The 26,898-nt window shown below is 38.0% G+C and overlaps 2 protein-coding genes across 4 annotated transcripts in view; both read left to right on the top strand.

The window, feature by feature from the left end:
* Positions 1–7,156, top strand: part of eml3 (EMAP like 3) — a 36,166-nt gene extending 29,010 nt beyond the window's left edge. For both annotated transcript variants that reach the window (XM_084108071.1, XM_084108070.1), the window contains 13 exons: positions 7–102; positions 913–1,047; positions 1,341–1,479; positions 2,021–2,172; positions 2,288–2,413; positions 2,534–2,665; positions 3,884–3,951; positions 4,069–4,157; positions 4,296–4,393; positions 4,526–4,613; positions 4,711–4,809; positions 5,631–5,761; positions 6,023–7,156. In XM_084108071.1, the coding sequence (XP_083964197.1) occupies positions 7–102; positions 913–1,047; positions 1,341–1,479; positions 2,021–2,172; positions 2,288–2,413; positions 2,534–2,665; positions 3,884–3,951; positions 4,069–4,157; positions 4,296–4,393; positions 4,526–4,613; positions 4,711–4,809; positions 5,631–5,761; positions 6,023–6,232 (1,563 nt within the window). In that variant the 3' untranslated portion in view covers positions 6,233–7,156. The remainder of the gene's footprint in view (positions 1–6; positions 103–912; positions 1,048–1,340; positions 1,480–2,020; positions 2,173–2,287; positions 2,414–2,533; positions 2,666–3,883; positions 3,952–4,068; positions 4,158–4,295; positions 4,394–4,525; positions 4,614–4,710; positions 4,810–5,630; positions 5,762–6,022) is intronic.
* Positions 7,157–7,870: 714 nt separating this feature from the next.
* On the top strand, positions 7,871–26,321 carry mta2 (metastasis associated 1 family, member 2). Of its 2 annotated transcripts, none has more exons than XM_084109516.1 (18): positions 7,871–8,329; positions 14,506–14,573; positions 15,524–15,617; positions 18,300–18,417; positions 18,565–18,628; positions 19,432–19,549; positions 19,745–19,847; positions 19,968–20,067; positions 20,865–21,053; positions 21,154–21,228; positions 21,316–21,374; positions 22,080–22,180; positions 22,293–22,432; positions 22,681–22,909; positions 22,998–23,087; positions 23,998–24,116; positions 24,201–24,287; positions 24,416–26,321. In XM_084109516.1, exons 1-18 carry the CDS (start codon positions 8,302–8,304, stop codon positions 24,545–24,547), a joined length of 1,914 nt encoding a protein of 637 aa, XP_083965642.1. In that variant the 5' UTR covers positions 7,871–8,301; the 3' UTR covers positions 24,548–26,321. The 2 variants fall into 2 exon arrangements, with proteins under 2 accessions (XP_083965642.1, XP_083965641.1); XM_084109515.1 differs by having other exon boundaries at positions 24,201–24,343.
* Positions 26,322–26,898: the final 577 nt, after the last annotated feature.

Raw genomic sequence — 26,898 nt, 5'->3', positions numbered from 1 at the left:
TTATAGGATGCTGGTACATTCCTTTGTGTAATTGATGATTCCAATGAACACATGCTTTCTGTGTGGGACTGGAATAAAAATATAAAGCATGCTGAAGTCAAGGTCTGTTCACACACACACACACAAATGCTCAATAGTTTCTACCATTTCTTTAGTTTCTACCTAACAATTTTTTTTCAAGCACATACTCTGTTAATGCTAAAAAAAACCTGTCAGCTTTATTGTGGATAGTTTCTTTCTCTGTGTGACCCTTTGTCCTAAATATTTCTTTCTACTTCTGCACGAGCGGTTTGAGCGGGGTTGCTATGGGAGCAGCTAAATATTTTACAGTTGATTTTGTGTGAGTGATTGTGTGCGCTTTAAAGACTGGCCATTTGTATGAAGTAATTTTTCTTCCTCGTGTTTTATTTTTGGGCTGTGCTGCTAGTAATGGATTTAGGAAGTAGTTGGACTTAGAATAGCATGACGCTTTGTCAAGGGAGTTCTGTTTGCTGACTGAGTGAATCTAGATTTTAATCTCAGTATGAGTTGGTTTATATTTATAAAGTCATTTGCAATGAGTTAAATATCATTCAGGATTTCAGAAGTATGTTTGGTGAAATTCTGGAAACAATAAGATGAATTCCCAGAACAAAATTAAAGAGCCTGAACAATTTAGAAATCATAAGTAATGACATTATATTCTGCTGAACTTTGAAGAGGTATTTACATTTTCTGGATTATACTTTGATAATACAGGACAATTACAGTAATTTTCTGTCATTAAACTGACGTGAGCTGAAGATTGATTGGATGTTTATAGTTGAATTGCAGCTTTTCTCCTGTAATAACACAGAGCCACTGGCACAGTCATATATACTGTGGAAAACTATATGTCTTCACTGTGTGTGTGTGTGTGTGTGTGTGTTTCAGAGCACTACTGAGGCAGTCTTGGCTGTGGAATTCAGCCCTACAGACACCAACAACATCATCTCCTGTGGCAAGTCCCACGTCTACTTCTGGACCATGAGCGGTTTCACAATGACCAAGAAACAGGGCATCTTTGGAGTGAGTCCATATTTTGCCACCAAGTTGACTGTCCTCCACTGTAATTTCAGTATCATGTGCTTTTCCATGCACGAAAAGGGGAAGAAATTATATAAATTAAAAACTCACAATACTGTGGTACTATGTCGTTTCCATGTGAGATCATCATTTTACTTGGATACTATTTTACAGTAACATCTAGTTTATGATTAGCTTTAAAGGCTTACATTTAGTTGAGAACCGCTTCATAATGCATTCAGCTATGTATTCACTCTTTGTTTGGTATTTGATTTTGTCTATTGTGTGTTTAACAGAAATACAAAAAGCCCAAGTTCATCATGTGCTTCGTGTTCAGTCTTACGGGCGATGTGTTGACGGGAGACTCTGAGGGGAACATTCTCACATGGGGAAAATCAGCTGCTGATATCAAAACATTAGGAAAAGGAGCAAAGGGTGTGCAAAATGATACTTCACAATACAGAAGAAATGATCAAACACTTCTGTTACATTGCAACTTCCTTAATCGTTAGCAAATCTCTACATAAACATCCATCTTTCATATATTCAGTTATAATTTTGCAATGATTAAATTCATTTGTAGCATTTAAAGCTATTCATTTTAGTTATAACCCCTGGAATTGGGCTACTTTTAAGTTGTTGCCGTGGGTTGACGTACAAAATCAGCAAAGAATTCGGCCACTGACGGAAAAAATCATATTGGGCTAATTTTGATTGGCCAATTGGCTAGTTTTGTTGCTCAGACCTGGCAACCGTGTCGGTACAGAAGTATTACTGTATGTGCAAGAGATTTTCCTTTACTTTTAAAACTAAGGGACAAGTATAGTTTATGCTTTATGGTAAACAACAGCATGCCACAGATGCTATCAATAAATTAGAACTAAAATATGGTCTGTTTTCATTATTTGAAACTACATAGATTCTGTCAATCTCTTCAAATTTACTAATCCGCCTGTTCTCCTCTCTCCGCCTGCAGAGACATTGCAGATCATGAAGCAGACGCGTGCTCACGAAGGCAGCGTTTTCACGATGTGCCTCCTGCAGGGTGGAGCTTTACTCAGTGGTGGAGGCAAGGACCGCAAGATCATCCGCTGGAGCGCAGACCTTGCGCCTGAAAGAGAGTGTGAGGTGAAACACGAGTCTGTATGATCTTTAAACCTGCGTGTTTGTAGCCATATGAATATGTGAAAGTACAGTGTCGTTTAAAAATCTAAAACTTCTTGAATGGTCTTTGTTCTTCTAGATTCCTGAGAATTTTGGTGCAGTCCGCACCATTGCAGATGTAGACGGAGAGGAGCTGCTCGTTGGCACCACACGAAACGCAATCCTGAGAGGAACATTTTCAGATGGGTTTGTGGCCATTGTACAGGTAGATGGATTGGATTCATATGCAAATATACATCGTTCAGTTGCCATCAGTTGTCTTAAGCATTTTTACCGGATTAGCTAGTTTGTGAATCTAAAGACGTTCAATTCATTCAATTGTCAGGGACATGTGGATGAAACTTGGGGTCTGGCCACACACCCCTCCCAGAACATCTTTCTTACCTGTGGAAATGATCGTCAAGTGTGTGTGTGGAACGCAGAGGACCACAAACTGGACTGGTGCACACCACTAGAGGTCAGAATGGTCACAGAAAGTTGTAACAGTAATTTAAGGCACACTCAGGGTACGTTTACATTACAGCGATGTACTAAAAACCTTTGCGTTTTTCAAAGGTTTTGCGTACAGACGACACAGAGAAAACGCCTAAAAACGCTGTATTATTCATGCAACGCCAGTTGGCGATGTCACTTTGTAAAGAAACACTCTGCGCCTATACGTAACACGCATGCGCATGACGTCACCGTTTTCACAAATTCGTGTTTTTGTAGTTTGCACAGAGGCGATAACAGCATCGCTCTCAAAAAACCTGTTTTCAAAAGTTTGCGTTTTCAGGCCCACGAAATGCCATTGTTGTGTAAATGAACGGTCAAAATGCATAAAAGGTTTTGCGTTTTTAGTTTAAAACGGTGTCGTGTAAGTGGCCTCTAAGTGTTTTTTGTGTGTCACAACACTATTGGCATGGATGCAAAAAAATGTGGTTATCTGAGTAGAAATGCACAGCTGAAAGTATTTGGTAATTTGATAATGTGGGTGTTTTTGAGATAAAGTAAACAGTATTTGGCTGGTCGTGTGATCTCAACACGCTTACACTACCACTCAAAAGTTTGGGGTTGTTAAAACCTTTTAAAAACATTTTTACAATTTAAAATAACTGTTTTCTATTTTAATATTTTTTACTGTTCAGAAATTTGGGGTTGATAATATGTTTGTTTTGTTTTTTAAAGAGGTCTCTTATGCTCACCAAGGGTGAGTTTATTTGATTAAAAATACAGTAAAAACTGTAATATTGTGAAATATTATTACTTAAAAAAAAAAAAAATTATATTTTAATTTATTTTGAAAACATTTTTTCCATTTGATGGAAAAGCAGAATTTTCTGAAGCCATTACTTTAGTCTTCAGTGTCACATGATCCTTCAGAAATCAAACTTCTTTTTTCAAGATTCTTTGATGAACCTTTTGTAACAATATAAATGCATTTATAGTCAATTTTGTTCAATTGAATGTGTTCTTGCTGACACTTACTGACAAGATATTTTTGAACAGTAGTCTATGCCAGATAACACAGAAACCCATATGAGTATATCAAATTTTAAACATTTTGTCAAAGTTATTATTGATTTATTAAGGTGTAAAACTTTTATGTGGGAAACGTGCATTTTTAAACACCCTCACAATATTAACATAAATGTACTGTGAAAATGAATTTGCAATTATTCATTCATCTCTCTAGGAATCTGGTCTGTGTGCTGATTTCTGCCCAAATGGAGCTCTTGTCTCTGTTGGACTGAGTACTGGAAGGTGAAACATTTATTTACACCACACCCGATAACAATTACAGCTTCAGTTTTACAGTGAGCTTGTGAAATGTTCCCTTTTTAATGGCTTTCTGGGGGTTTTAACCCCTTACCTATATAGATGGGTTGTACTGGATCTGCAAACCAAAGAAGTGGTGTCAGACCTGACTGATGGGAACGAGCAGTTGTCTGTAATGAGATACTCACCAGGTCAGAGGTCAACAAATTCACTGTACAAAAAAAAGTGATTGTTTGTGGAATATAGGGCATGTGTTTTAATGTGGTCTGCAGTTCTCATAAGCCTGTTAACAATCAGGAACTTTTATTTTACTACTCACCCAAACATAGATGGCAGCTTTTTGGCTGTTGGTTCCCATGATAACTTCATCTACATTTACAACGTCACTGACGGTGGTCGACGCTACATGCGATTCGGAAAGTGCACAGTAAGCAAAGCATTCTGGGACAGTATCCTAAATGATGTAAAACTGTTTTATGGTGGTTTGTTGTTTATAGGGGTTGTGTTAAAGTGCACTGTAAGTCATGCAGATTTATCTCTTCCCTAAATGTAACTTCAGGGGCACTCCAGTTTCATTACTCACCTCGACTGGTCCAAAGATGGAAAATACATCATGTCTAACTCCGGCGATTATGAAATTTTATACTGTAAGGCTTGTGTGCATGATATACAGAGACATATTCATAGAAGACAATGAGAGATATCATTTAAAATGCATTTAAATGTTTATGTTTGTGTAAAAAGGGGATGTTGCAAGCGGCTGCAAGCTGTTGAGGAACCGGTTTGAAAGTAAAGATCGAGAGTGGGCGTCCTATACCTGTGTGCTTGGATTCCATGTCATGGGTGAGAGAAAGCATTTCATTTTTTATTGTTTGTTATCAGTGTTTTATTATTTTTATTTTACTTTTTTTTATGCTGGCTGATATTTTTTTATTATTATTATTTAGTTACCAATATTTGGAGTAAAACGGACCACATAGAATTGTTCATATATATATATATATATATATATATATATATATATATATATATATACACACAGAGTACTGTGCAAAAGTCGTTGGCACGATAGTATTTTCAGCCAGTTGTGTAGGAAATGTCAATGTCATTGTCAAGTTTATTTCTATAGCACAGTTTAAAACAACTTAGAGTAGAAACTTAGAAATGTCAGATTACATTTTTTACAAACATTCCTTTTGTTATTAATAGTAATAATCCAGTGAGATTGTTGTATGCACAAGGATTCTGACAACAGTCGAAACAGCCAAACTGAGACAGACTAAATCCAGAAGAACTGCAGCAACATCTCCAAGACGCTTGAAGAAACCTTCCTGCAAAGCTACAGTACTGTGAATAGTTTTAGCCACTTGTGTAAATAGATTTTATTTATCGATTAACTTCTATTAACTAAATCAAATCAATATTTTGTGTTTAAAACCGCTTTTGTCCTAGGTACACTTCAGGTAGCTTTGCAGGAAGGTTTCTTCAAGCATCTTGGAGACGTTGCCGTAGATGATCTATTGACTCTTTGTTTAATTTTCGTTAATTTTGAAAAACAAAAATTATGTAGTTTACCTTAAGATGTATCTCATGAGTAGTAGTAGTATGTATGCACCAGCAGTTTATTCCACAGTGTAATAAAATGTAACTGTCATGCTGTCTAGGTGTGTGGCTCGAGGGATCAGATGGGACAGACATCAATGCCTTGTGTCGCTCGCACAATAAGAGTATGGTGGCAGTGGCCGATGACTTCTGCAAGGTGCATTTGTTCCAGTATCCATGTCCCAAACTAAAGGTCAGTCACTGCCACTACCATTGAACAGTCAATATTCATTGAGAGTCAAAGAAATTATCTTTTTAAAATTGAAATAAAATTAAACTATTAGACTCTGTATGCTTAACATTGTATTAAAAGGCCAGATATTGTATGTAATGCTGAGTTAGAAAATGCAGATTAATAATTCACATATTAACTGTATCAGGTTTAAAAATAAAAAAAGAAGTGTTTGCTTGTACTGCAAGAAATCAATAATTTATTCCCCGATTTCTCTGTCAGGCTCCAAGTTATAAGTATGAGGGCCATGGCAGTCATGTGACCAACGTTCGTTTCACGCATAATGACAATCACCTCCTGTCATTGGGCGGGAAAGACACCTGCATTCTCCAGTGGCGGGTTAAAGGGGCGGGGACTGGAGACAGTAAGGAACATCTAGCTTCTTCCTCTACTGTCCGCTCTTCCTCTAGTTCTCCAGAAAACGGCACATAGAGAGACAGATACCAGGAGTCAAGAGAGCGAGAATAACTAAGGCATGAAGATATTCTAGGAAATGAAACATGGAGGAAATATCTTATTGCACCATTATGAAGCATTTGGAAGGTTATGCCAGCTTTTGTAAAACATGTCACAATGTTGTTTGACCATTTACAAGTCAGATATAACGCATAGCTATTCACTACCTACATTTCTTCATGAACTGACTTTACCCTGTTGAGGCTAAACTAATGGCCAAAAAAAAACATTAGTGTTTTTTTTTTTTTTTTTTTTTTTTAAGAAATGTCATATTGCACTCCAAAACCAAAAGGAATATGATAGGATTATATAAAAAAAATTAAAAAATGTTGGTGGTAAAAAGAATGAAAAGTATGTTTTATGTTCTTAATGCAAAAAAAATGTATTACAGATTTTTCTCTTTTAATTTTGGGGCCTTGAGAGTTTATATGAAATTTACACATTTGGCAAAATAAATAAATCTCACAATAGTGAAATTTTTTGTCAGTTCAATGCATGATGAGAGAATGATGTCTTAAATAAAATAAAATAAAATAACCTCTTGTTTCCACATTTATCATGCTATATCATGTTCAGTGTACTTCCAAGTTTACATGTGCTTGTTTACTTCATAATGCTTTTCATGTGATTATTTTAATAAACTGCTTTTTTTTTTTTTGTCATTAAATACTACATGCATAATTGTGTCATTACATTATTAGCCATAAATCATGTGTCTCTGTGAAGCATTGTGTTAAGAGCAGCAGGATAATCATTGCTCTATTAGCTGTCAGGAAAATGTCCTCTGTCCAAAAACTTCCAAAAGACTGGTCTTGTATGGATCAAGTCAGCTTTTCTCAGCTTGTTAACAATGTGAATTTTTTGTTATTTTTAATCAATCAATAAATTTTAAAATAAGAACGCTTTTTGTCTGTGTGTACTTCCAATTTCGCAATTAATGTGATTCCAGAAGTGAAATAGAGATTTAGTATCGTGCAACGCCACCTAGCAAGAGTTTTTCTTTAACGTGAGACTGTGATTGCGCCTGTAAATCAGTAGAGGGAAGTATTGCACCAGTTTTCACTCATATCCTGATTCTGCCTTATGTTCTCAGATGAACATTGCTGTAGTTTGAGCGACTTGCTATATCATACAAACAAATATATATATATATATATATATATTCTGTGTGTGTGTGTGTGTGTGTGTAATTTATTGTAACTCACCTTTACACTGTTTATATGATGTTTTCCATTTAAGCCCTATATATATATATATATATATATATATATATATATATAAATATATTTATATATATATATATATATTATAGATCTGAAAAAGTGTATATATATAGTGTTTATATAGTATTTTGATATCCTTATATTATTTCAACTACTGCTGTAACAGTATGTGTCGTTCATACATATTAATTCGTGTACAGAAAATTCGTAATAATGATAATCAATTTGATATATAAAGTGATACAAGTCTCGCCACATTAGCTTGGTGCCCAAAATGTTGCCCAATGTGCTTCTTGGAAACATTACATTTAAAAAAAGCGGGAGCTCAAGTTTCTGTCTTACAGGAGTTTGCCGAATTCTAAAAATGACGTTAGCTTCCGAAGATGACGTTGGAGAAGGGGTGCGCGCGCGCTCGTGTATGTGTGTGTGAAACAGAGCGGAGGTGAAGAAGAGGAGGATGAAGCAGGGAGCGGAGGATGGGAGGAAGAGTGGAGTGAGAGAGAGAGAAAGAGAGAGATAGGCTGGCTATCAAGGGCTCGTGTGAAGTGTGAATGTCTGAGAGGGGCTTCGATGGGAGTTTTATCGCAGCGCCGAAACAAAGACGCGATTTTTTTACCATCCGGAGAAACATTGTAGCGGAAACTTTAAACTTTTACCCGCCAGAGCGGCAGCGCCGTGCCGGGTCCCGGCTTTGTCTCGCGACGGGGGGAAGTACGCCAGCACACGCGAGGATCAAAAGAACCAGCACCAGTTTTGGATACACATTTTGTCTACACGACGAGGGAATCCGTGATTATTGTGTTTGTTTAGGAGAGTGAGAGAATGGCGGCCAACATGTACCGAGTTGGAGGTGAGTATTATTGTTGAGGCTAACACTAGCAGCAGGCTCGCGGGGGTTAGCATTAGCATTAGCGCGAGCGGCTGTTTCCGCCTTAGTTACAATGAGCGGAATCCCGTTGCTAAGCGAGCTAGGCTAGTTTCGTTACGGCGGCTTTTGGGTTAACTCAATTTTATTTATTTATTTATATATGTATTAAAGGTCACTTGTAAATTTACTTGGATATAAAAACTTGCATTGGGTTGCAAACTCTTTCGTAGTTTTGATTTAATTAATCAAATTAGCCGCCGCAAGCAAGCAAATGAGCTAATTATGAGGAAACCCGTCCGTTAGTTGATTAACTTATGATGGTTTTTACTCACTTTTCAAGACTTTCATTCAAGTTTTTGTCGTACACGTTGCCTGAACCGTGCCATTCTGTCAAACTTCTGACAGCTGAATTATATGGAGTGTATATGGGAGGGAGTCTCACAGCACGGGATGCAAGGACTTTCGGTTTTGTTTCCTGTTTGAAAAGAAATAAAGTCAAATAATTGTTCATACTGATATCAGGGGGAAATTTAGACATTTTCAACTTGAACCTAGATTTGGTGTTCGTGAAAAAAAAAATCAGAGACGAGAAACGAATAGTTCAGTTTATAAGTGTGAATATAAGTGCATTTATGGATCGCGAATTATTTCTATGATCATGCACGTGCAGAAGATGCTTATGCGATTTGAGCTGATATAGCATAGTTGCATTAGTAAATCCAGCTACAGTTTTCAGTATGCAATATATACCCTTTGTCATCTCTACTGTATGCTGTCATCTATTGTCAGAGATGCTCCTCCTCACTGTTTATTGCAATGCATTTTAACGTTACCTTCTAATAATATTGCATGCGCGTTAACGTCATTGACTGGACTTGTGCATTATCGTGCTTTTATTTTCTTAAATCCGGGAATCGACTGTAAATAGGTCACGACAATCAGGCTGTGTTGCTTTAGCAGATGCTGCTGATTGATGCTTTATTGCAGTTGCAGTTTGATCAAGCAGGGTTTAATGGGTAGTTCTGGAAGAAAAACTCCGTTATTACACGCTTGTCAAAATGTATTAGCGTTTATCAAGACTGGGTTCAGAGGAAGGCAAAGTCTGCATCTGCTCACAACATCAGTCATTTAAAATGTTTTATACAATTGAAGGGACAGTTCACCCAAAAATGAAAATTCTGTCATTAATTACTCACCATTCATTCATCTTAGAACACAAATGAAGATATTTTTAATGAAATCTGAGAGTTTTCTGTCCCTCCATTGACAGCTACGCAACTACCACTATGTGACGCTTCAACAAGTTCATAAAGAGATCGTAAAACTAATCAATATAAATTGAGCGATTTAGTCCAATTTTTCTTAAGAGACTCGATCGCTTTATATGATGAACAGATTTAATTTAGGCATTTATTCGCATACATTGATCAGAGAACAAACAGAAGCTCAACCGAACATGATGAACTTGATGCTCGATGAACCTCATTGGTTCTTGCACATCAAGCGAAACATGCTTGAGCTTCCATTTACCACAACTGATTTGTGTGTTGATTGATGTTTATGTGTGAATGAAAGCCTAAATTTAGTCTGTTCATCATATTGAGTCTCTTCAGAAAATTTGGACTAAACCGCTCAATTCATACGGATTAGTCTCTTCGTGAACTTTTTGAAGCGTCAAAGTGGTGTTTGAGTAGACCGTCAATGGAGAGACAGAAAGCTCAAAAGATCTTCATTTACTTCAGTGCATTTTACTGTGCTGTTTGCTAGTGTTTTGGGAGGTTTACACAGTCAGGTACTGTGTTAAGGTCATTGAACTTGACCTTATATTCTGGCCCCAAGCCCTTGCATCCCTTCATTTCACCGCTGTGAATCTGAAACTTTGTGACTTAAATGCTGTCCCAATGCTCTTTATTTCACCCATCTGATCAGAGTGTGTTTTAGTCTTTAGTTAATCCTTTTTTCTTGGATTTACTTCACAAACAGTACTTCTGTCACATTGCAACTTTATATTCTACCAACAGCCTTGTCAATGAATGGATAATAAACAGTTTCTAATTCTAATCAGTCTTTTTAGTGCATTTTAAATGTGTAAAATAATAATTAATTTCTAAAGTCCTTTACGGTCAATAATTTGAATGCATGTGCAGGCGTTATATACCTGTGGACCCTCTCGGACACTGGTGTCTAGATATCATTGATTCGTTGTATTCCTCATTTGTAAGTCGCTTTGAATAAAAGCATCTGACAAATGAACAAGTGTAATGTAAATGGAGATATGTTTATTGACATTGGGCTTTGAGAGATCCATATTGTTTGACCACTAGAATCCATGTTTATATCATCTTTGTCCGGGACACTTGTGCCTCTGAACTCTTGGTTTGAATGTCGCTCTCCTATTATGCAAACATGGCACACTGTTCAGTAGTTAACTAGCAAATGTTACTGTAGCAGTAAGCATGCTAGAGGATAAGGGATTCCTCTCCTCCTTTGTGGTGCATTAAGTTCAAACAAGGCAAGATGCAACTGCTCTGTTTTTTCAGGCTCAGCAAGAGAGAATTGAAGTGTTTCAAACCAGGACTATAATTGAGACGGTTTTGGTTCAGTGAAGCTTTCATTGTTTATCATGGGGTGTTAATTGAGACTTCTAATAAAGATGCAAAGAGGATACTTGTGTAGTGATGCATGCAGGGAGAAAACCCTGGTCATGTGCATGTGGGCAAATCAGGTGACATTGTGTGGTCTGGTAAATAAGGATCCTGCTCTATATGAGCGCATACTGCCAGACAGATATTTTTATCATATTACACTAGTGGTCAAGCAGAATGGAGTTTTTGAATGGCCAATTTTAATACTAGAGCAGAGCAGATGCTTTTATCCAAAGCGACTGACATTGCATTCAAGTTGTACATTTTATCATTCATGCATTCCCAGGAAATTGAACCCAAGACCTTGATGTTGCTGCTGGCACTATATGCTCTACTGTTTGAGCTAAAGGAATGTAATGACAATAAATGTAATGCATATTAATGATAACAAAAGAGATGCATACAAATGCTGAATTGAAGTGAACACTTAGTTTACACTAGAGAGAATTGACTCAAAATTCACTAAAATATTTGGAAACAGGAATGTTCACTATCAATTTTCAGGACAGATCTTGAAATGTTCAAATGAAGATCGCGATTAACTTAAATTCTTGTTTTTACCCAGCCCTAGTGACAATCAAGTAAGCAATTTGTAAGTTGAAATTTTTCAGTAACCCGGAAGAGTTATTGTGTTATCCGTTTTCAGCGCGATTGACCAATCAGAATCAAGCGTTCCACAGAGCCGTGCAATAACACTGGTTTAGCAGATGTTGTGAGTTTAAAACGGGACTGGATCTGTTTCTCTGACCAATGGCAGAGCAGGGGATTGTTCAGGAAACCTGTTTGAAAACCATAATTTTGATATTCTGTTTTAGTAATGCTAGTAACGCAGAAATTATGCTTTTCACTTATAGGTTTACTTGTATACTATTTTTGTCCATGTCAGTATCTCCAAGCCTCAGTGGATATTTAGGTGTCTCTGAATACCAGATGCCATGAGCTAACAAAACAACATATCCCTGCTTGAAGAGCAGATGGCTAGAACCTGTTTCTCCTTAAGGGAAATTATTGATCCATGTGGCTCAGTCTCTCTGATTGATGAAGCTCATGAACTTGGGAGAGAGACCTCCATTTTGATTTATCCCTTGTGGCACAGCTTAAGAACATGGCTGAGTAGAGGCGAGAAAAGAAAGCGTTAGTCCGATCAAAGATCAACGTCTACCAAAACGTCCAGAGCTGACCAACTCGGACCAGAAGAGAGAGAGAGTGATTGCATAACCAGAGTGATGTGTTCAGCGTACAGGCTGTTGACCGTGCTTCATCGGATGTGCTCTCAATATTGACCCATACCATTGCTCATGTCACTTTCTGTATGATTATGGATCTCTTGCAAAAAAATTATTGGATTGTTCATGTGTTTAGTTATGGATTCTGTATTTTTCCCCATGTCTTTAGATTTGAATAGACTACTTTCCTGTTGGTAGATGAAAGCATTATTCAAATCAACTAGAATATTACATATTATGAAAAGGGTTGTGTAGAACTTTGTGAATAACAGTTGTTCCTGTTTGTTGGAGTTGGACTGATCATTAAGAATGCACAACATATTGGAACCATATTACTTATCGGCTGATATTATAAAAAAATATATATATATTGATTTTTTTTTATTTTATTGATCAATATTGGTCGATATTGGACATGATAATTTCTCCTATTTTTCCATTTGGGCTACATTAGCTACAATCTAACGGGCACTGAAAGTTAAGTTTTGTCCCAAATGACGCACTAGTATACACTATGCTATGTGCTTATGTATTATGTACCCAACCGTATAGTGTATGAATTTTATAAGGTTATTTTGTCATTCAACATTAGAGTCTGAAATAGGGATGGGCATTTTTGTTTCAATCATTGACAGGTCTCAAACGAGTACTAATAAGTTATCAACCACTTGCTTAACCAACATAAAATAGGCTAGGTGTCGTTTTAAATCTTAGACGTTTGGCTGTGAATATAGGGAAAATGACCATCACTTTAACAAGTGCTTTTAATTTTTCTTAACTTTTAATTTATGTGCTCTAAAAAATAAACTACTTTATATGAAAATGTGATCTGTCAAATCATTGTACATTAACAGATAGACTTGTCATATATTTAAGACTTGTGTTAAATATCGTTGAAACAGTCTCATCTAGCGAATACAACAGGCATATTAGTTTCAGTTAGAGACCAAACTATGAAAAAGCGCTGCTGATGCATGGGTAAACACTACACATGATGCTTTGTGCCATTTTTTTGTCTGTGTGTGGTGGGTGGGTATGGCCGATGTGTAGAGACCAATCAGACACTGTTTTACAGCTGGAGCGCGCTTGGATTGGTTTGATCGTTCAGATTGGCAGGTTTTAATTTACCGTGCACCATAGAATAGGAGCGCACAGCTAAAACAGTGCTGGAATCACTCATCAACCAGGGCTGCGTTTCTCAAAAGCTTTGTGAGGTAAGATGATCGTGGAGACCAATGGTGGCAATGGTGGTTCTATGATCTAGATCTACTTAGGCTTACGATGCTTTTAGGAAATGCAGGCCGTTGATTTTTATTGTGTGTACTTTGATTTTGGCATTTACACATGCAAGTATTTCTTATGTTCAGTAAAATCACTTGTTTGGAGGGTTTTTGGACCCTTCGTTAATTATGTTTCAAAATAAATGGCTAGCCTACCTAATCCATTGCATGGCTTGAAGACATTAATGCATTTAAAATATGTAACTACGGCACGCTCGCTTTTCCTCGTGTGTCTGCTGCACGTGTTTTGCACACCTCAAAACTATGCACTCTAATGATCAGTTTTATCAATTAAATTACTGTCGACAATTAATCGATCTTTGATTAATCATTAGCATTCCTAATATATGCACATACATAGTCACTGCTGGGTAGATCAATCACAAATTGTAGTCGTAAGTGCATTAAATATTACGTCAGGGTTTCTGTAGGTGTAAATGCAGGAGGTTTGTGAGTTTAATGAAAAGCTAATGATTAAATAAATCATAATTTAAAAATAAAATAAATAAATAATTTTGAAATTATACAAATTATAATACAGATGAGTTTAAAAGACAAAGACCTCCCAAAGACATAGCAATACATTGTTAAATGACTTGCTGAGTGATAATTCAAATAATAATTAATGTTCGTCAGGAGCTGATTAGAAATACAATGTTGCATTGTTGAGAAAACGCTTAAAAGTGAAATGAAGTTGTGAAATCAGTTGTGAAATCCTTTGTGGCCTTTCAATTTCCCATGTAATAGGAATAGCCACCTGACTAGTGGCTGGTCTGTGTGTGCAATTTCACAAAACTAGAAAGACTTTATTGCCATTGTGTGAATAATGTAATTATGAAAAATGTAATTATGTTATCAATAAAAAAAGTAACTATAGTCTAATTGCGAAGTATTTGAAAACTTTTGGAATCTGATATATTTGTATATATGTGTGTGTGTATACATGTCTTTAAGAAATGAAACTCAGTGATGTGTCACTTACAGATGGTTTCTTTTGTCTACTGCAGATTATGTGTATTTTGAAAACTCCTCCAGTAACCCGTATCTGATCCGCCGAATAGAAGAACTCAACAAGGTGAGTTTTGGAACATCTAAATCCATCTAATCACTTAACGTAATCTTAAAGAAAAAAAGGCCACTGCTTTTGCTTCCTTTTCCTTGATGCATGCAGTTTTTTGTTGTTTCCGTTTGCTTTCATTTGGCCTTAAGCTATTTTTGACCAGCATGACTTAGCCTAGACTCAAATCAGACTGACTGTGATTGGTTGGGGCTTTTGATGTCTGCCATTCATACATCATCAGTCGGCATGTGTATGTGAACATTACACTGTACATGGATGATTGACATATGCCAGCCCTCCGCTAATGCATTGTCACTCACGACAGCGTAACAGACTGTCTCTGTCACCTGCTCCCCTCTGTTGTGCATTGCTAATGCTCAGCCATCATGCTGTTGTCTGCTGATGCACGCTGGGCTGTTTGAGATGAAGACCCAGCCATAAGAGACTTATATAATGCTGAGAATGACACAGGCCTGTTTCCTGGAGCAGGGATTAAAAACACTTTTATGTAACCTCATTTTGAAGGGCTGTGAAGCTCAGCAGGATGGGTAAACTAATGGAAGTGGTGTCTTTGTTCAATATGTACATGTTAGTCAGAATTCAGTTTTAACCCACACCATGTTGCATTGAGTAAGATTTCCATATGGAGTGGTTCATTTTCAGTGCTGGTAAATGAGTAGAAATGTAGTTATTAACAGGACTCACAACTTTTTACTTTAGTGCTTAAATATTGATGCAGATTCTTGTAAATCATAGGCAGTGTCATTCAGTCCCACATTCAGTCTCACTTTGACTTGATGAAAGTAGTTCCCTCTAAAGTAATACTAACTATGGGTTTTTACAAGTCCGTGACATGAATAGCATTTGAGGTACTTATTTCACACATTGTATAGAGAAAATGGCTGTGTATGTTCTTTTTGTATTTAGTCTTTCTCACACTGTTTCTTGCTGCTTGTCTCACCAAGACTGCCAATGGAAATGTAGAAGCCAAGGTGGTCTGTCTCTTCAGGCGGAGAGATATATCTGCCAACCTCAACACTTTGGCCGATAGCAATGCAAGTGAGTACCCAACTGTTTCAGTCTTCCCTTGAGTTCACGTCTCGTCTTCACACTTAAGATAAAGTGTCGATATGTAGATGTACTATTTGTATTGAAACACCAACCAGGATTTACAGCTTTGACGGGCACACTGGGAGCCGATTTTAAGGCACCAAAGAGGATCAATCCAATGTATAAACTAAGTCAGACTTGCATATTATATATCCATGAATTTTATACATTTTATGTCTTCAATCTGAATGGAGAAGCAAATCCCTAAATCCCTGATTTTCCTATGAATTTTGTTGACCATGCTACTTTATAATTTTATGACCTATAATGTCACCATGAAATCAAAATCGACTATTCCTTTCTTTTTCTGAAGTGCACCAGCATGAATCGGGACAATAATGGCTACCTTTCACTCGCATGAGATTGCTGCAATTAGCAAACGACAATGATCCAGTCAATTCCCAATGGACAAAATCAAGTCCCACCTTACATTTTCTTTCCCTCTCCATTTCACTCAGATATACGTCACAAGAAGGAAGAAAAGATTATTGCAATTTCCATTTCATGCCTACTTTAAATATGGTAAAAAATTATTAGTGGAGCTTAGTGTACTACACTCTTGTATTGATGATTGAGGGTGTAATCGATTAGACAAAATATTTACTCATTCATTAATTGGACAGACAAAGGGGCAGTGCATTTGTAGAATTTTCAAATGACATGCATTTCTGTTCTTCAGAAATCTGTGGAGGTTTCTGTGGAGTTCTGCAGGTGTACATGCCAACAAGTCGAAAACAGAAGGACTTAGCAGAAGGACACCAATCTATACAGGCAAAAAAAACTAGATCACTTCCATTATAATTAGGGATGGACAAGATGGTTAACTAGTCACCCAACCAAAACAGAAAGACTTAGCAGATGTGGTATCAGCACATCCATTGGTTAGAGGACTTGTGGTTTTGGTTATCGATACTTATCCTTCTATTTTGTTGAGTAACTGTCAGTTGCCCTATTGAAATTACTTGTGCTCTTGGATTCATTTCATGCTATTGTTAGTCTATGCACACATACAGGTAAAATCTACAGGTCTTTGGCCAACGCATCGCACAATGAGTGGTGCGAATGCTCATTAGTAAACTCAGCATCTGAAAATGTATGGAAACTGATGCCCTCTGTTACTCTCTGTCTAGTGGTTTTTGAACACTATCACGTCCTATGCAAGTGCACTCTGTGAAAAGCATCTGATAAGGTCTGTAGTTGTCAGTTTGCCGCCTCAGTGACGTATGCAGCCGACAAATACGCCCTCGGGAGGATACAGCCTTCGAAATGAGACGCTGCTAATATCTACTTTTGCACATCCCTAAATGTACATTCATTATATCACAGCTGCAGGCATCCCACATGTTTGATAAAGATGCTTCATCTCACCTACATGCATGCTGCAGTGGTTCATTTTTATGTAAATTCAGTGTACTTGAACTGCCGTAAACCAGTTGTAATTATGTCAGTGCAGTGCATTAACCTATCCATTCCAGAGTAGGGTCAAGTTTGGGTCGAGAAGGTTATTGCATTGACATGGGCAGTTAGTGTTCAAATCCTTTGCGGTCATGAGAGGTCAGCGTCTGCTTGGCTGCCCGTTTAATACTGAACGAATCCTCCTCTTTATGTTGTGGCCGTCTACTGCCCTGTTACACAAGATCAGGGCTCTCATTTACATCACCACCTCGTCTCTCTACCTTCTGCCCATCTTCCTCCTCCCCCCCCACCCACCCCACCCCTCCTGAATGGGCTCCTCTGTGCTTATCCTCAGCTGCCATCCGCCCTGTGCTCTTGGAACAAAAGAGCCTTCATGGGACCCACCGGGCCATGGCGCTCAAAGGGTTAACACTAGGTTAACACTGTCTGGCTAGTGTCTTTGTCAAAGAGTGAAAGTGTTATTAAATGCATGTATGTGTGCGGCTGTGCGCGTGCATTTGGCTCTGAGGCTGTGCGTGTTTGATGGATTTGTCGTATGTGTCTTGAGCGCTTGTCTGCTTGTATGTGTGTGTGTGTGAAAGAGAGCTTGTGGCATTTTTTTTTTTTTAAATGCGTACTTGTGCATGGGGGGGGTTGTTGCTCAATGGGGGGATGGGCGCCTCAGGTTTGTTGCACAGGGTTTCCCAGTAAAGCTGGCAGGGACGCATTGGCCAAGGGGAGAGAAAGGAGGGGGCAGGGCCACTGGGGTGGCAGGAGGGGTTAATGGAAAGGGGTGTGGTCTGATATCCCGCCCTTTTCATTGACAGGGTTTCCTTTGGCTCCGTGCAGGGGTGGAGTCTGGTCAGATCGTCTGATAAAGTCCTGCCAGGTCTCCTCATCTTAATACGAGTATCTATTTGAGAAATATCTCTATCGCCATTGTAAATCTGTGTCAAAAGAAATGTTTTTACAATGCATTCAAGTCATTTTGAGTTGACCTGCAATTATAATGGTTTGCTTCCCTTATAAGTCAACAGATCTCATGAAGGATATTCAATTTACTTGTATCTGAATGAGTGTGAAATTGATTTCAACCATTACTAATAACCTAAAGTGATGTGTAAATTTAAGATTTGGTCGGTGTGTGTGTTCTGAAAGGGAGCTGGTTCACATCAGACCTAATTGAGGCCATTAGCATCACACTCATGTGTGTGTGTGTGTGTGTGTGTATTTTAGGAGACTTTGAAGAGGAGTCCAAGCAGCCTTCAACCTCAGAACAGCAGAAACACCAGCTTAAGCACAGAGAACTGTTCCTGTCTCGACAGTTTGAGTCTCTACCGGCCACGCACATACGGTAAATACACTCACGCCGTTTACAGACACAAACATCTCAGGATTGATTCATATGATCCCATCAGAACCCAGACTCGGGCTCCATATGTAAGGTAGTTGATTTGTATTGATAGTCCTGTTTATACCGTGTATTATTGTTTTTATGCAGAGGAAAATGCAACGTCACACTTTTGAATGAGACTGATGTTTTAACTGGCTACTTAGAGAGAGAGGTAAGTGTCCACCTGCAGTACAAGAGCACTCACTGTGTAGTTTTTCATGGAGTGTCACAAAGCTACCACAAGCCATAGTTTAGAGACAGGCCAAAACATGACAACCCTGTTAGAGTGACTCACAAAATCTGTCAAAAGTAGGCATGCTCATAATTAGCTGGTTAACCGTTAAACGATCTAAATTAATACTATCTAAATAAGTAATTTAATTCGGTCCGAATGCAATGATACGATGTCCTGCCTGTCAGTGTATGTATTTCCATATCTCTAATGATCGGTTAACGAGCTTCGTTTGTCGTTAGGGAAAAAAAACTAAAATGAACATCCCTAGTCAAAAGGTCTGTCATGTTTTCACCTTTTTGCTAACTTTCCTTTTTTTATGTGTTTATTACAAAAATAATTTATATATTTTCACAACATTTTCGGTTGTAAACAAAAAGCTGATTTTTCAGCAGTCACATGATCCTACAGAAATCATTCTAATGCTGATTTGGTGCTCAAGAAACAACGTTATTAATGTTAAAAACAGGTGTTGCTTAATATTTTTGTGGAAACAGATACATTTAGGATTATTAAATGAATAGAAAATCTTTTATAACATTCTAAATGTTTTCTTTCACTTTTGATGATAAAGTATTTAAAATCTTTCACTGATCCCAAACTTTTCAGTGGTAATTTTTCTTCTTCTTCTTGATGTTAGATATTTTCTCTTTTTTACATCAAAGTGAGCACCTTTTGTTGGATTAAAATGAGGCAAGTGCATCACGTGTTTGTGTTGTCTAACGTGTGTGTTTGTTCTGCAGGACTGTTTCTTCTACTCTCTGGTGTTTGACCCGGTGCAGAAGACCCTGCTGGCTGACCAAGGGGAGATCAGAGTGGGATCCAAATACCAGGCAGAGATCCCTGACAAACTGGCTGAAGGTCAGAAGGTTTTAAATGTCTCTACGCCTCGGTATTACTAAAACATGGTCCTTTTGATGTTGAAAACTTGGACATTGGACATCTTATTACAATATTGTATTAATACTTCAAGTCCTTGATATTTTCAGAACACATTTTAGGAAAAGTTTCTTGTTGGATGTTGAAGGTCTAATTCAATGTTTTCCATCTCATCAGTTGAATTAGACAGTCGAGTGCAGGAGAAGCTTGAGACAAAGGTTTGGGATCCTGATAACCAGCTGAAGGATCCGCAGATAGACCAATTCCTGGTAGTGGCACGGTTAGTATTTCCCTTCTTTCTTTTTTTTTTTTTTCTTTTTTTTTTTGACTGACCATTTTTGCTTCTTTAAAATGTTATTGTGCAGTTGCATGATTTGATTTGTATTTATGTTCACTTTAGGGCTGTTGGTACATTTGCACGTGCACTAGACTGCAGCAGTTCAATCCGCCAACCCAGTCTGCACATGAGCGCAGCGGCTGCATCTAGAGACATCACACTGGTGAGAGAATGGATGCATTCAATCTCTCTCTTCCTTAACTACTCATAAAAGTGCATTCCTCATTCATTCTCTCACACTGTAGGGGTTGTGTAGGGTTTTCAGAACATACCGGTACTATGAAAAAACGAGTACCGGGTATATTCGGTACATGCTTTCAAATGCTCTTGTTTGTGTTTGTTTGAGCACTCTAAACGTCAGAGGTTTCTATTTATTGCGTGTTTTTACCAGTGTTGAGCAGTGTAATGAGTCACAATCATATCTGTTGAGCATGAGAATGCAGTGGCCAATCAGAGGTGCTATTCAGTAAGTTAGTCAGAATCCGCTTAACAACGCTGAAAACGCACAAGGTTATTATAACCAACAAAGTGTTAACATTATGTAAATAAAAGATTTATTGTACAATTAAGACTTCTTTTTTTATTATAATGGGAGTTTTCATGAGAGTGCATAATTATAAAGGGAGGCTCTTCTCTTGCTTTGTTTCCCATTCACAATCTCAATACAAGTTTAGTTTTTTCTTTTCATGACATTGGTTCAACTTTTCTTTTTAAACCGGAACAATGACCCTTTAAATGCGCGATTGAATCAGAGACTGCGATGATTGACTGTGATAACCAACTGACGAAACAAAACAGGACAATTATTTTAAAGTACTTAATTCAGCCGTTTTTGCTCTGGTACCAAAATTGGTACAGAGAACCTTGGAAGTTTACTGGTATTAGTACCGACTACTGAAATTTTGGTGCCGTGAAAAACCTACATCTGACATTGATTCACACTGTCCTGTCTGTCTGTAGTTCCACGCCATGGACACTCTGCAGAAGAACGGCTACGACCTGGCCAAGGCCATGTCCACGCTGGTGCCGCAGGGTGGCCCGGTGCTGTGCAGGGACGAGATGGAGGAGTGGAGCGCTTCAGAAGCCATGCTGTTCGAGGAGGCTCTGGAGAAATACGGCAAAGACTTCAATGACATTCGCCAAGACTTTGTGAGTTTACAACACCATAATTGACCATTTGCTCTCACACAAACTGCACTATTTGGGAAAGTTCAAACGATTTTAATGTACATTTGTTGTTGAACTGCAGTTGCCCTGGAAGTCATTAGCTAGTGTGGTCCAATTCTACTACATGTGGAAGACTACTGACCGTTACATTCAGCAGGTATGAAGCTTTGCATGCTTTTAAAATCAACTTTTCTTCATGCATATGAATGTGTATCTGAATCAAGTTAATTGTTTTACCCACCAGAAAAGACTAAAGGCAGCAGAGGCTGACAGCAAGCTGAAGCAGGTGTACATCCCCACCTAGTGAGTATTTAGTGTCACTGCACTTCTGAATATAAAGGGCACTTTACAAATATATGGCACAAATCGTTAGTATTCTTTTTCACTGATAAATGCACAAATCCCATGTAATTTAGAGAGAGAATTACCATTGAAGAGTCTGTAATGTTTTGAAATGAGTATCTTGTGCTCATCTAGGCTGCATTCAAAAATACAGTGAAATAAATGTAAAATAATGATTTTCTGTTTTAATATTTTTTAAAATGCAATTTATTCCTGTGATGCAAAGCTGAATTTTCAGCATCATTACTCCAGTCTTCAGTGTCCTTCAGAAATCATTCTAATATGATGATTTGGTGCTCATGAAATATTTCTTATTACTATCAATATTTAAAAAATGATTGTGCCGCTTATGCTTAATATTTATGTAAAAACCGTGATACTTTTTTTCAGGATTATTTGATGAATAGAAAATTCAAAAGATTTTTCTTTGTAACAATGTAAAAGTCTTCACTGTCACTCTTGATTAATTTAATGCATTCTTGCTGAATAAAAGTATGAATTTCTTATTGTTGAACATAACATTAGCATAGCATGAAAAGCAGCTATTTTTGTTACCTATTCTGGTGTATATATTTTTTTGCTGCATGAAACCATCAACTTATCAGACTCTTTCCTGTAGTATGTTTGTCTCCTTTTTGAGAATCTAAATTTTGTTTTCTCCTTCAGCACCAAGCCCAACCCCAATCAGATCATGGCACCTGGAAATAAACCTGGCATAAATGGTGCCACAGGCTACCAGAAAGGCCTCAGTTGTGAAAGCTGCCATAGTGAGTGAACTCAAGTCACTGTACACATCCATGGCTTCTATTTAGATAAAAGCTCAGACATCCTGTATATTAAAATGAGTGTATTCATCAATTGTACTTGTTACTCCTCCAGCTGCCCAGTCTCAGCAGTGGTATGCATGGGGCCCTCCCAACATGCAGTGCAGACTCTGTGCCTCCTGTTGGATTTACTGGAAGAAGTATGGCGGTCTTAAGACCCCCACTCAACTAGAGGGCGCCACAAGAACTGGCTCAGTATGTGAATTCTGTCTTTTTCCTTCATGTACCTATTGACAATGATTACTGTATTTTAAAAATATTAGGGTTTAACGCGTACAAAAATCAAAAGTAAAATATCTTGTAAGTTTCATTGATCATCTTGCTGGCTAGTTTATTTCAGGCCAAACATTTTAAAGAGACTGTTTGTTTGTTTGTTTTAAATACTAAATGGAAAACCGAAAATTACCAAACCGAACGATGAGCATGATGTATCTTTCCAATAGGATGCAGCTCCACGTGGTCACATGACCCGCCAGGAGGTACAGGGCATGTCCCCGTTCACCAGCAGTGCAGGGAGAGCCAAACTTCTGGCTAAAAATCGGCAGACCTTCATCCTGCAGACCACCAAACTCACTCGAATCGCCCGTCGGGTGTGCCAGGACATCCTGCAGTCCCGCCGAGCAGCCCGTCGCCCCTACGCTTCCATTAACTCCAATGCTGTCAAAGCAGAGTGTGAGCAAACATTTGTTGTTGTTGTTTTCTTCATCTGGGATTTTTTTTATCTCCAGATTCTTTTTGACTGCCTCTTTTTCTCTTTTAGGTATGATAAGACTTCCTAAAGCAGCAAAGAGTGCTATGAAGAACCGCACTATTCCTCGACCGTCCCTCATCAATATAGTTAAAGAATTGGGTATGGCTTTAGCATTACATCAAAACCAAAGTAGTGATATAAAAGCGTTGTTTTAAAAAATTAAATTACACACACATCACCTTTAAAGGGATAGTTCCCCCAAAAATGAAAATTGTCATCAATTACTCACCCTCATGCCATTTCAAACCCGTAAGACTTGCATTCATGATTGGAACACAAATGAATATATTTTAATGAAATCTGAGAGCTTTCTGTCCCTCCATTGACAGCTACACAACTACCATATTAACACTTCAAAAAGATCATAAAGAGATTGTAAAACTAATCCATATGAATCGAGCGGTTTAGTTTGAATTTTCTGAAGAGACTCGATCACTTTATATGATGAACAGACTGAATTTAGGCTGTTATTTAAATATAAACATTGATCAACTCGCACATCAGTTGTGGTAAACGGAAGCTCAAGCATGTTCGCTTGACGTGCAAGAACCAATGAGGTTCGTTCTTGTGTTTTGTTCTCGCGCATCAAGTACAGTTGAAGTTTTATTTATCCATTTACATGTGAATAAAAGCCTAAATTCAGTCTGTTCATCATATAAAGCGATCAAGTCTCTTCAGAAAATTCAGACTAAACCGCTCGATTCATATGGATTAGTTTTACAATTTCTTTGAGCTTTTTGAAGCATCAAATTGGTAGTTGCAGAAATCAAACAGATTTATTAAAAATATCTTCATTTGTGTTTCGAAAATGAATGAAAGTCTTACGTGTTTGGAACGACATGAGGGCGAGTAACTGATGACAGAAGTTTCATTTTTGGGTGAACTCCCTTTAATGGTGGGAAAATTAGACATAAAAGTGAATTAAATTGTTTGGCACAGTGTTTCTTGAAAAAAATTTACTTATGACTTCATGTTTGAATATTAAGGGTTATTATGCTCTTTTCTTTAGCTATTCAAGCTCCTTTGAAACTCAAAGCACCTCGAGGTGCTCCAACACCAATCAACCGTAACCAGGTCAACCAGCCTCGAAGCGCATCCGCCCTACTGGGCAAGAGGCCCTTCGACAACGTGAGTATTCCTTACAAATATACATGAACTTTCTCACAGGTAGAAAACAGTGTACATAGATCTAAGCGCTCTCATTGGCTACAGGCTGGAGGTCATTCTTTCTCCACCAACGGAAGGCCGTTCGCATCGGGAATGAGAGCAGCCAACCAGTCAGTCATTAAGAGGCAGAAGGTCAGTCAAGGAGATGCTCCAAATCCTGTGGTGTTTGTGGCTACGAAAGACACCAGGTATGTTTCAAAAACATCTTATTGTCATGCTTTGCTTTTACCTGGGACTAATTCCAAGTGTGTGTTTCACAGAGCCCTGAGGAAACACCTCACTCAGGCAGAAATGAGGCGGGCGGCCAGAAAACCACACCTTCCGGTCAGAGTCAAACTTCCCGTGCCACCCCGGCCACTTCCCGTACCCATCTTACCTTCCAGCACCAGTGAGCCAATTGTGTTGGAGGACTGAGCGATGTTCCAGTAGACCACATCCATTGCCAGAGCATGTTAAACCCACCAATCATCAGCTGTTCTTCATTCCTCATCTTCTGTTGTCCCCCCAGAATCACACATGCACAACCACGCTCACGGGAAAATGACGTACCGCATACTCTTACACCAGCATACACCAGAATTCATAGCGTTTTACTCCCAGTGTTAAAGTTCAAGGGTTCGATGCCCTGCTGTCCCGTTGCTTTTTTTAATTGCAAATTCTTTTAACTGTGTAATTTAAAGTGAATCATGTTCATTCTAAGATGGTGTTAAAGCACACTTTATTTTTCTCCAGTTCTGTCGTTATTTGTATAAATATTAACAAGATTTTTCGAGAGTTTGATTCTTGTGTGTATGGAAAGTGGGATTTAAATGTGTGAGGGAGTATGTGGTCTTTTTACCATCATTTTCTTAATTTCTTAGGTCGCTTGTTAAAAACAAAAATCACCCTTTTTCATGCTAAATAGACAAATAAATGATTGCGCTGCTCCTTTTATTTCAGCCTTTCAGGCCTAGCTGGATTGTGAAAAGACGGAAGGCATTACAGCAAAAGTATTACTCGCAGTTGGGTTGGTGTTTATTGATAGCGACCTGGTTTTTCAGACGAGATTGTTTATTGTGATTACGGATCCAAAAATCCTGCAGTGTAGCTACTCCAGTCAGTGATATTTGAAGGTCTTGTAGGATTCTAGCTGAAAAGCTGGTCTTGGAATGAAAACACATTTTTGATGATTTAGAAAGGCTTCGGGTTTCAGTAAAGTGTTGAAGGTGTTCATGAATGTAAGGCGAATCTAGGTTAGAGGTGGTCTCTAATAGGAGGTTGGATGTTGCAGTCAGTTTGGCCTGTTTTGTACCTCAATAATTGAGCTTTTTCCATAAACGACTTGAACAAAGCCATAAATATTTGTTTTCCACTTCTGCTCTTTTTCCAAACAGGTTAACGCACTAGCATTTGTGTTATAATGGTCTTGTGGGCTACTGGGAAGCTAATTATAGCAATTGTAGATAATGAGAGAGGGAAAAGATGTTTTTGAGATTTTCTAGTAATGACTCGATATAGGCTGATGTTGATTCATACCAACCCACCGCCACCCCCCCTCCCCGTGATTTTTTTTTTTTTTTTTTTTTAAACATGATCCAGTGAGAGATAGAAAAAATGTTTTGAGTTTTCCTTGTCATGGCTCAACTATAGGGTAATATTGATGCATATTTCCGCCTTATGATTAAGCTTTTTTTCTTGTCATTTCTTTTGTTTTGTTTTTTTAGCTGAACGGTTGGGCATTTTGACAGATTTCCTGGCTTGATGAGGTTCATCAACACAAAATTTCATTGTAAATTGTTCCCCCCATTAGGGGTTTTGTAATGTTTCTTAAACAAATGGAGCGTGCACTGCACACTAAAGACACAAATAAATGTTAACCTGTCCCCTTTTAAGTGTCACCAGTTTTTTATGAAGGGGGTTTGTGACCCTACAATATTTTGGCAAAGCGTGAAGAAAAAAAAAATACATGTTAACATTGATCTCCATAATGGGAAAGAGTTGGGGAGGGAAGACTGGTTGATTTTAGGGTTTGATTCAAGGGTGTGAAGGATTTCAGTTCTGTCAAATCAATGACAAGTTTCTTTCAACTCACAACTCAAACTTTTTTTTTTAATATTCCAGTGTCTCTGTATCCTTTAATGTATCTTGTGATAAGAAAATAAAGATTTTTTTGTTTGTGGTCCTAAACAGGCAAATTTTCATCTTTCTTTAGAGCAATTACATGGGTATTGATTTATTTGCACTTGCAGCGGACCTTATTCATGGTAGACGCCATATTTAGCCGCGAACGAAAACGAGGCTGTGGATAGTCTATACACAAGCGGGTATAAACCTGTCTGGTTATATGCAACAAACTTAAGTATTCTGGATACATTTGAAAACGGCGTTTTCGTTTATAAACGCTCTGCGTCCACACTAGCGTTTTCGGACGTTTCAGTGTGGATGAGAAACTTTTGAAAAACGCCTGAAACGCTCAATTCACCTTACTGCGCATGCGTAAAACCCCACAAAAGATCACTGGTATGATTCAGATGGAAAAATAAATAAAGTTAACGCGCAATTCTTCTGACAGTATAATTTTATTTAGTAAAATATCTCGCCATTCACTGATGCGGTCCACAATACTGGTATAAACATGAATATCTATTGGTACAATATGCATCACATGACTAAATTTACGTCATCGTTTTTAAATAGACCATGCACACTACAACGTGAACGGCGTTTTCAAATGTATCCACTTTGGAGTGCGTTTTCAAAAAAG

This window comes from Abramis brama, assembly GCF_963993115.1.
Source record: "Abramis brama genome assembly, chromosome: 3".
Classification (NCBI taxonomy): Eukaryota; Metazoa; Chordata; class Actinopteri; order Cypriniformes; family Leuciscidae; genus Abramis; species Abramis brama.
The sequence above is the reverse complement of the archived record's forward strand: the minus strand, read 5'-3'. Positions and strand labels throughout refer to the sequence as shown.

Excerpts from the sequence above, each read along its gene's own strand:
- mta2 (XM_084109515.1), top strand. The coding sequence starts at position 8,302 with ATGGCGGCCAACATGTACCGAGTTGGAG. Across the intron at positions 21,375-22,079 it reads CAGGTGTACATCCCCACCTA|CACCAAGCCCAACCCCAATC; the intron begins GTGAGTATTTAG and ends TTTCTCCTTCAG. Across the intron at positions 24,117-24,200 it reads GCAAGAGGCCCTTCGACAAC|GCTGGAGGTCATTCTTTCTC; the intron begins GTGAGTATTCCT and ends CATTGGCTACAG.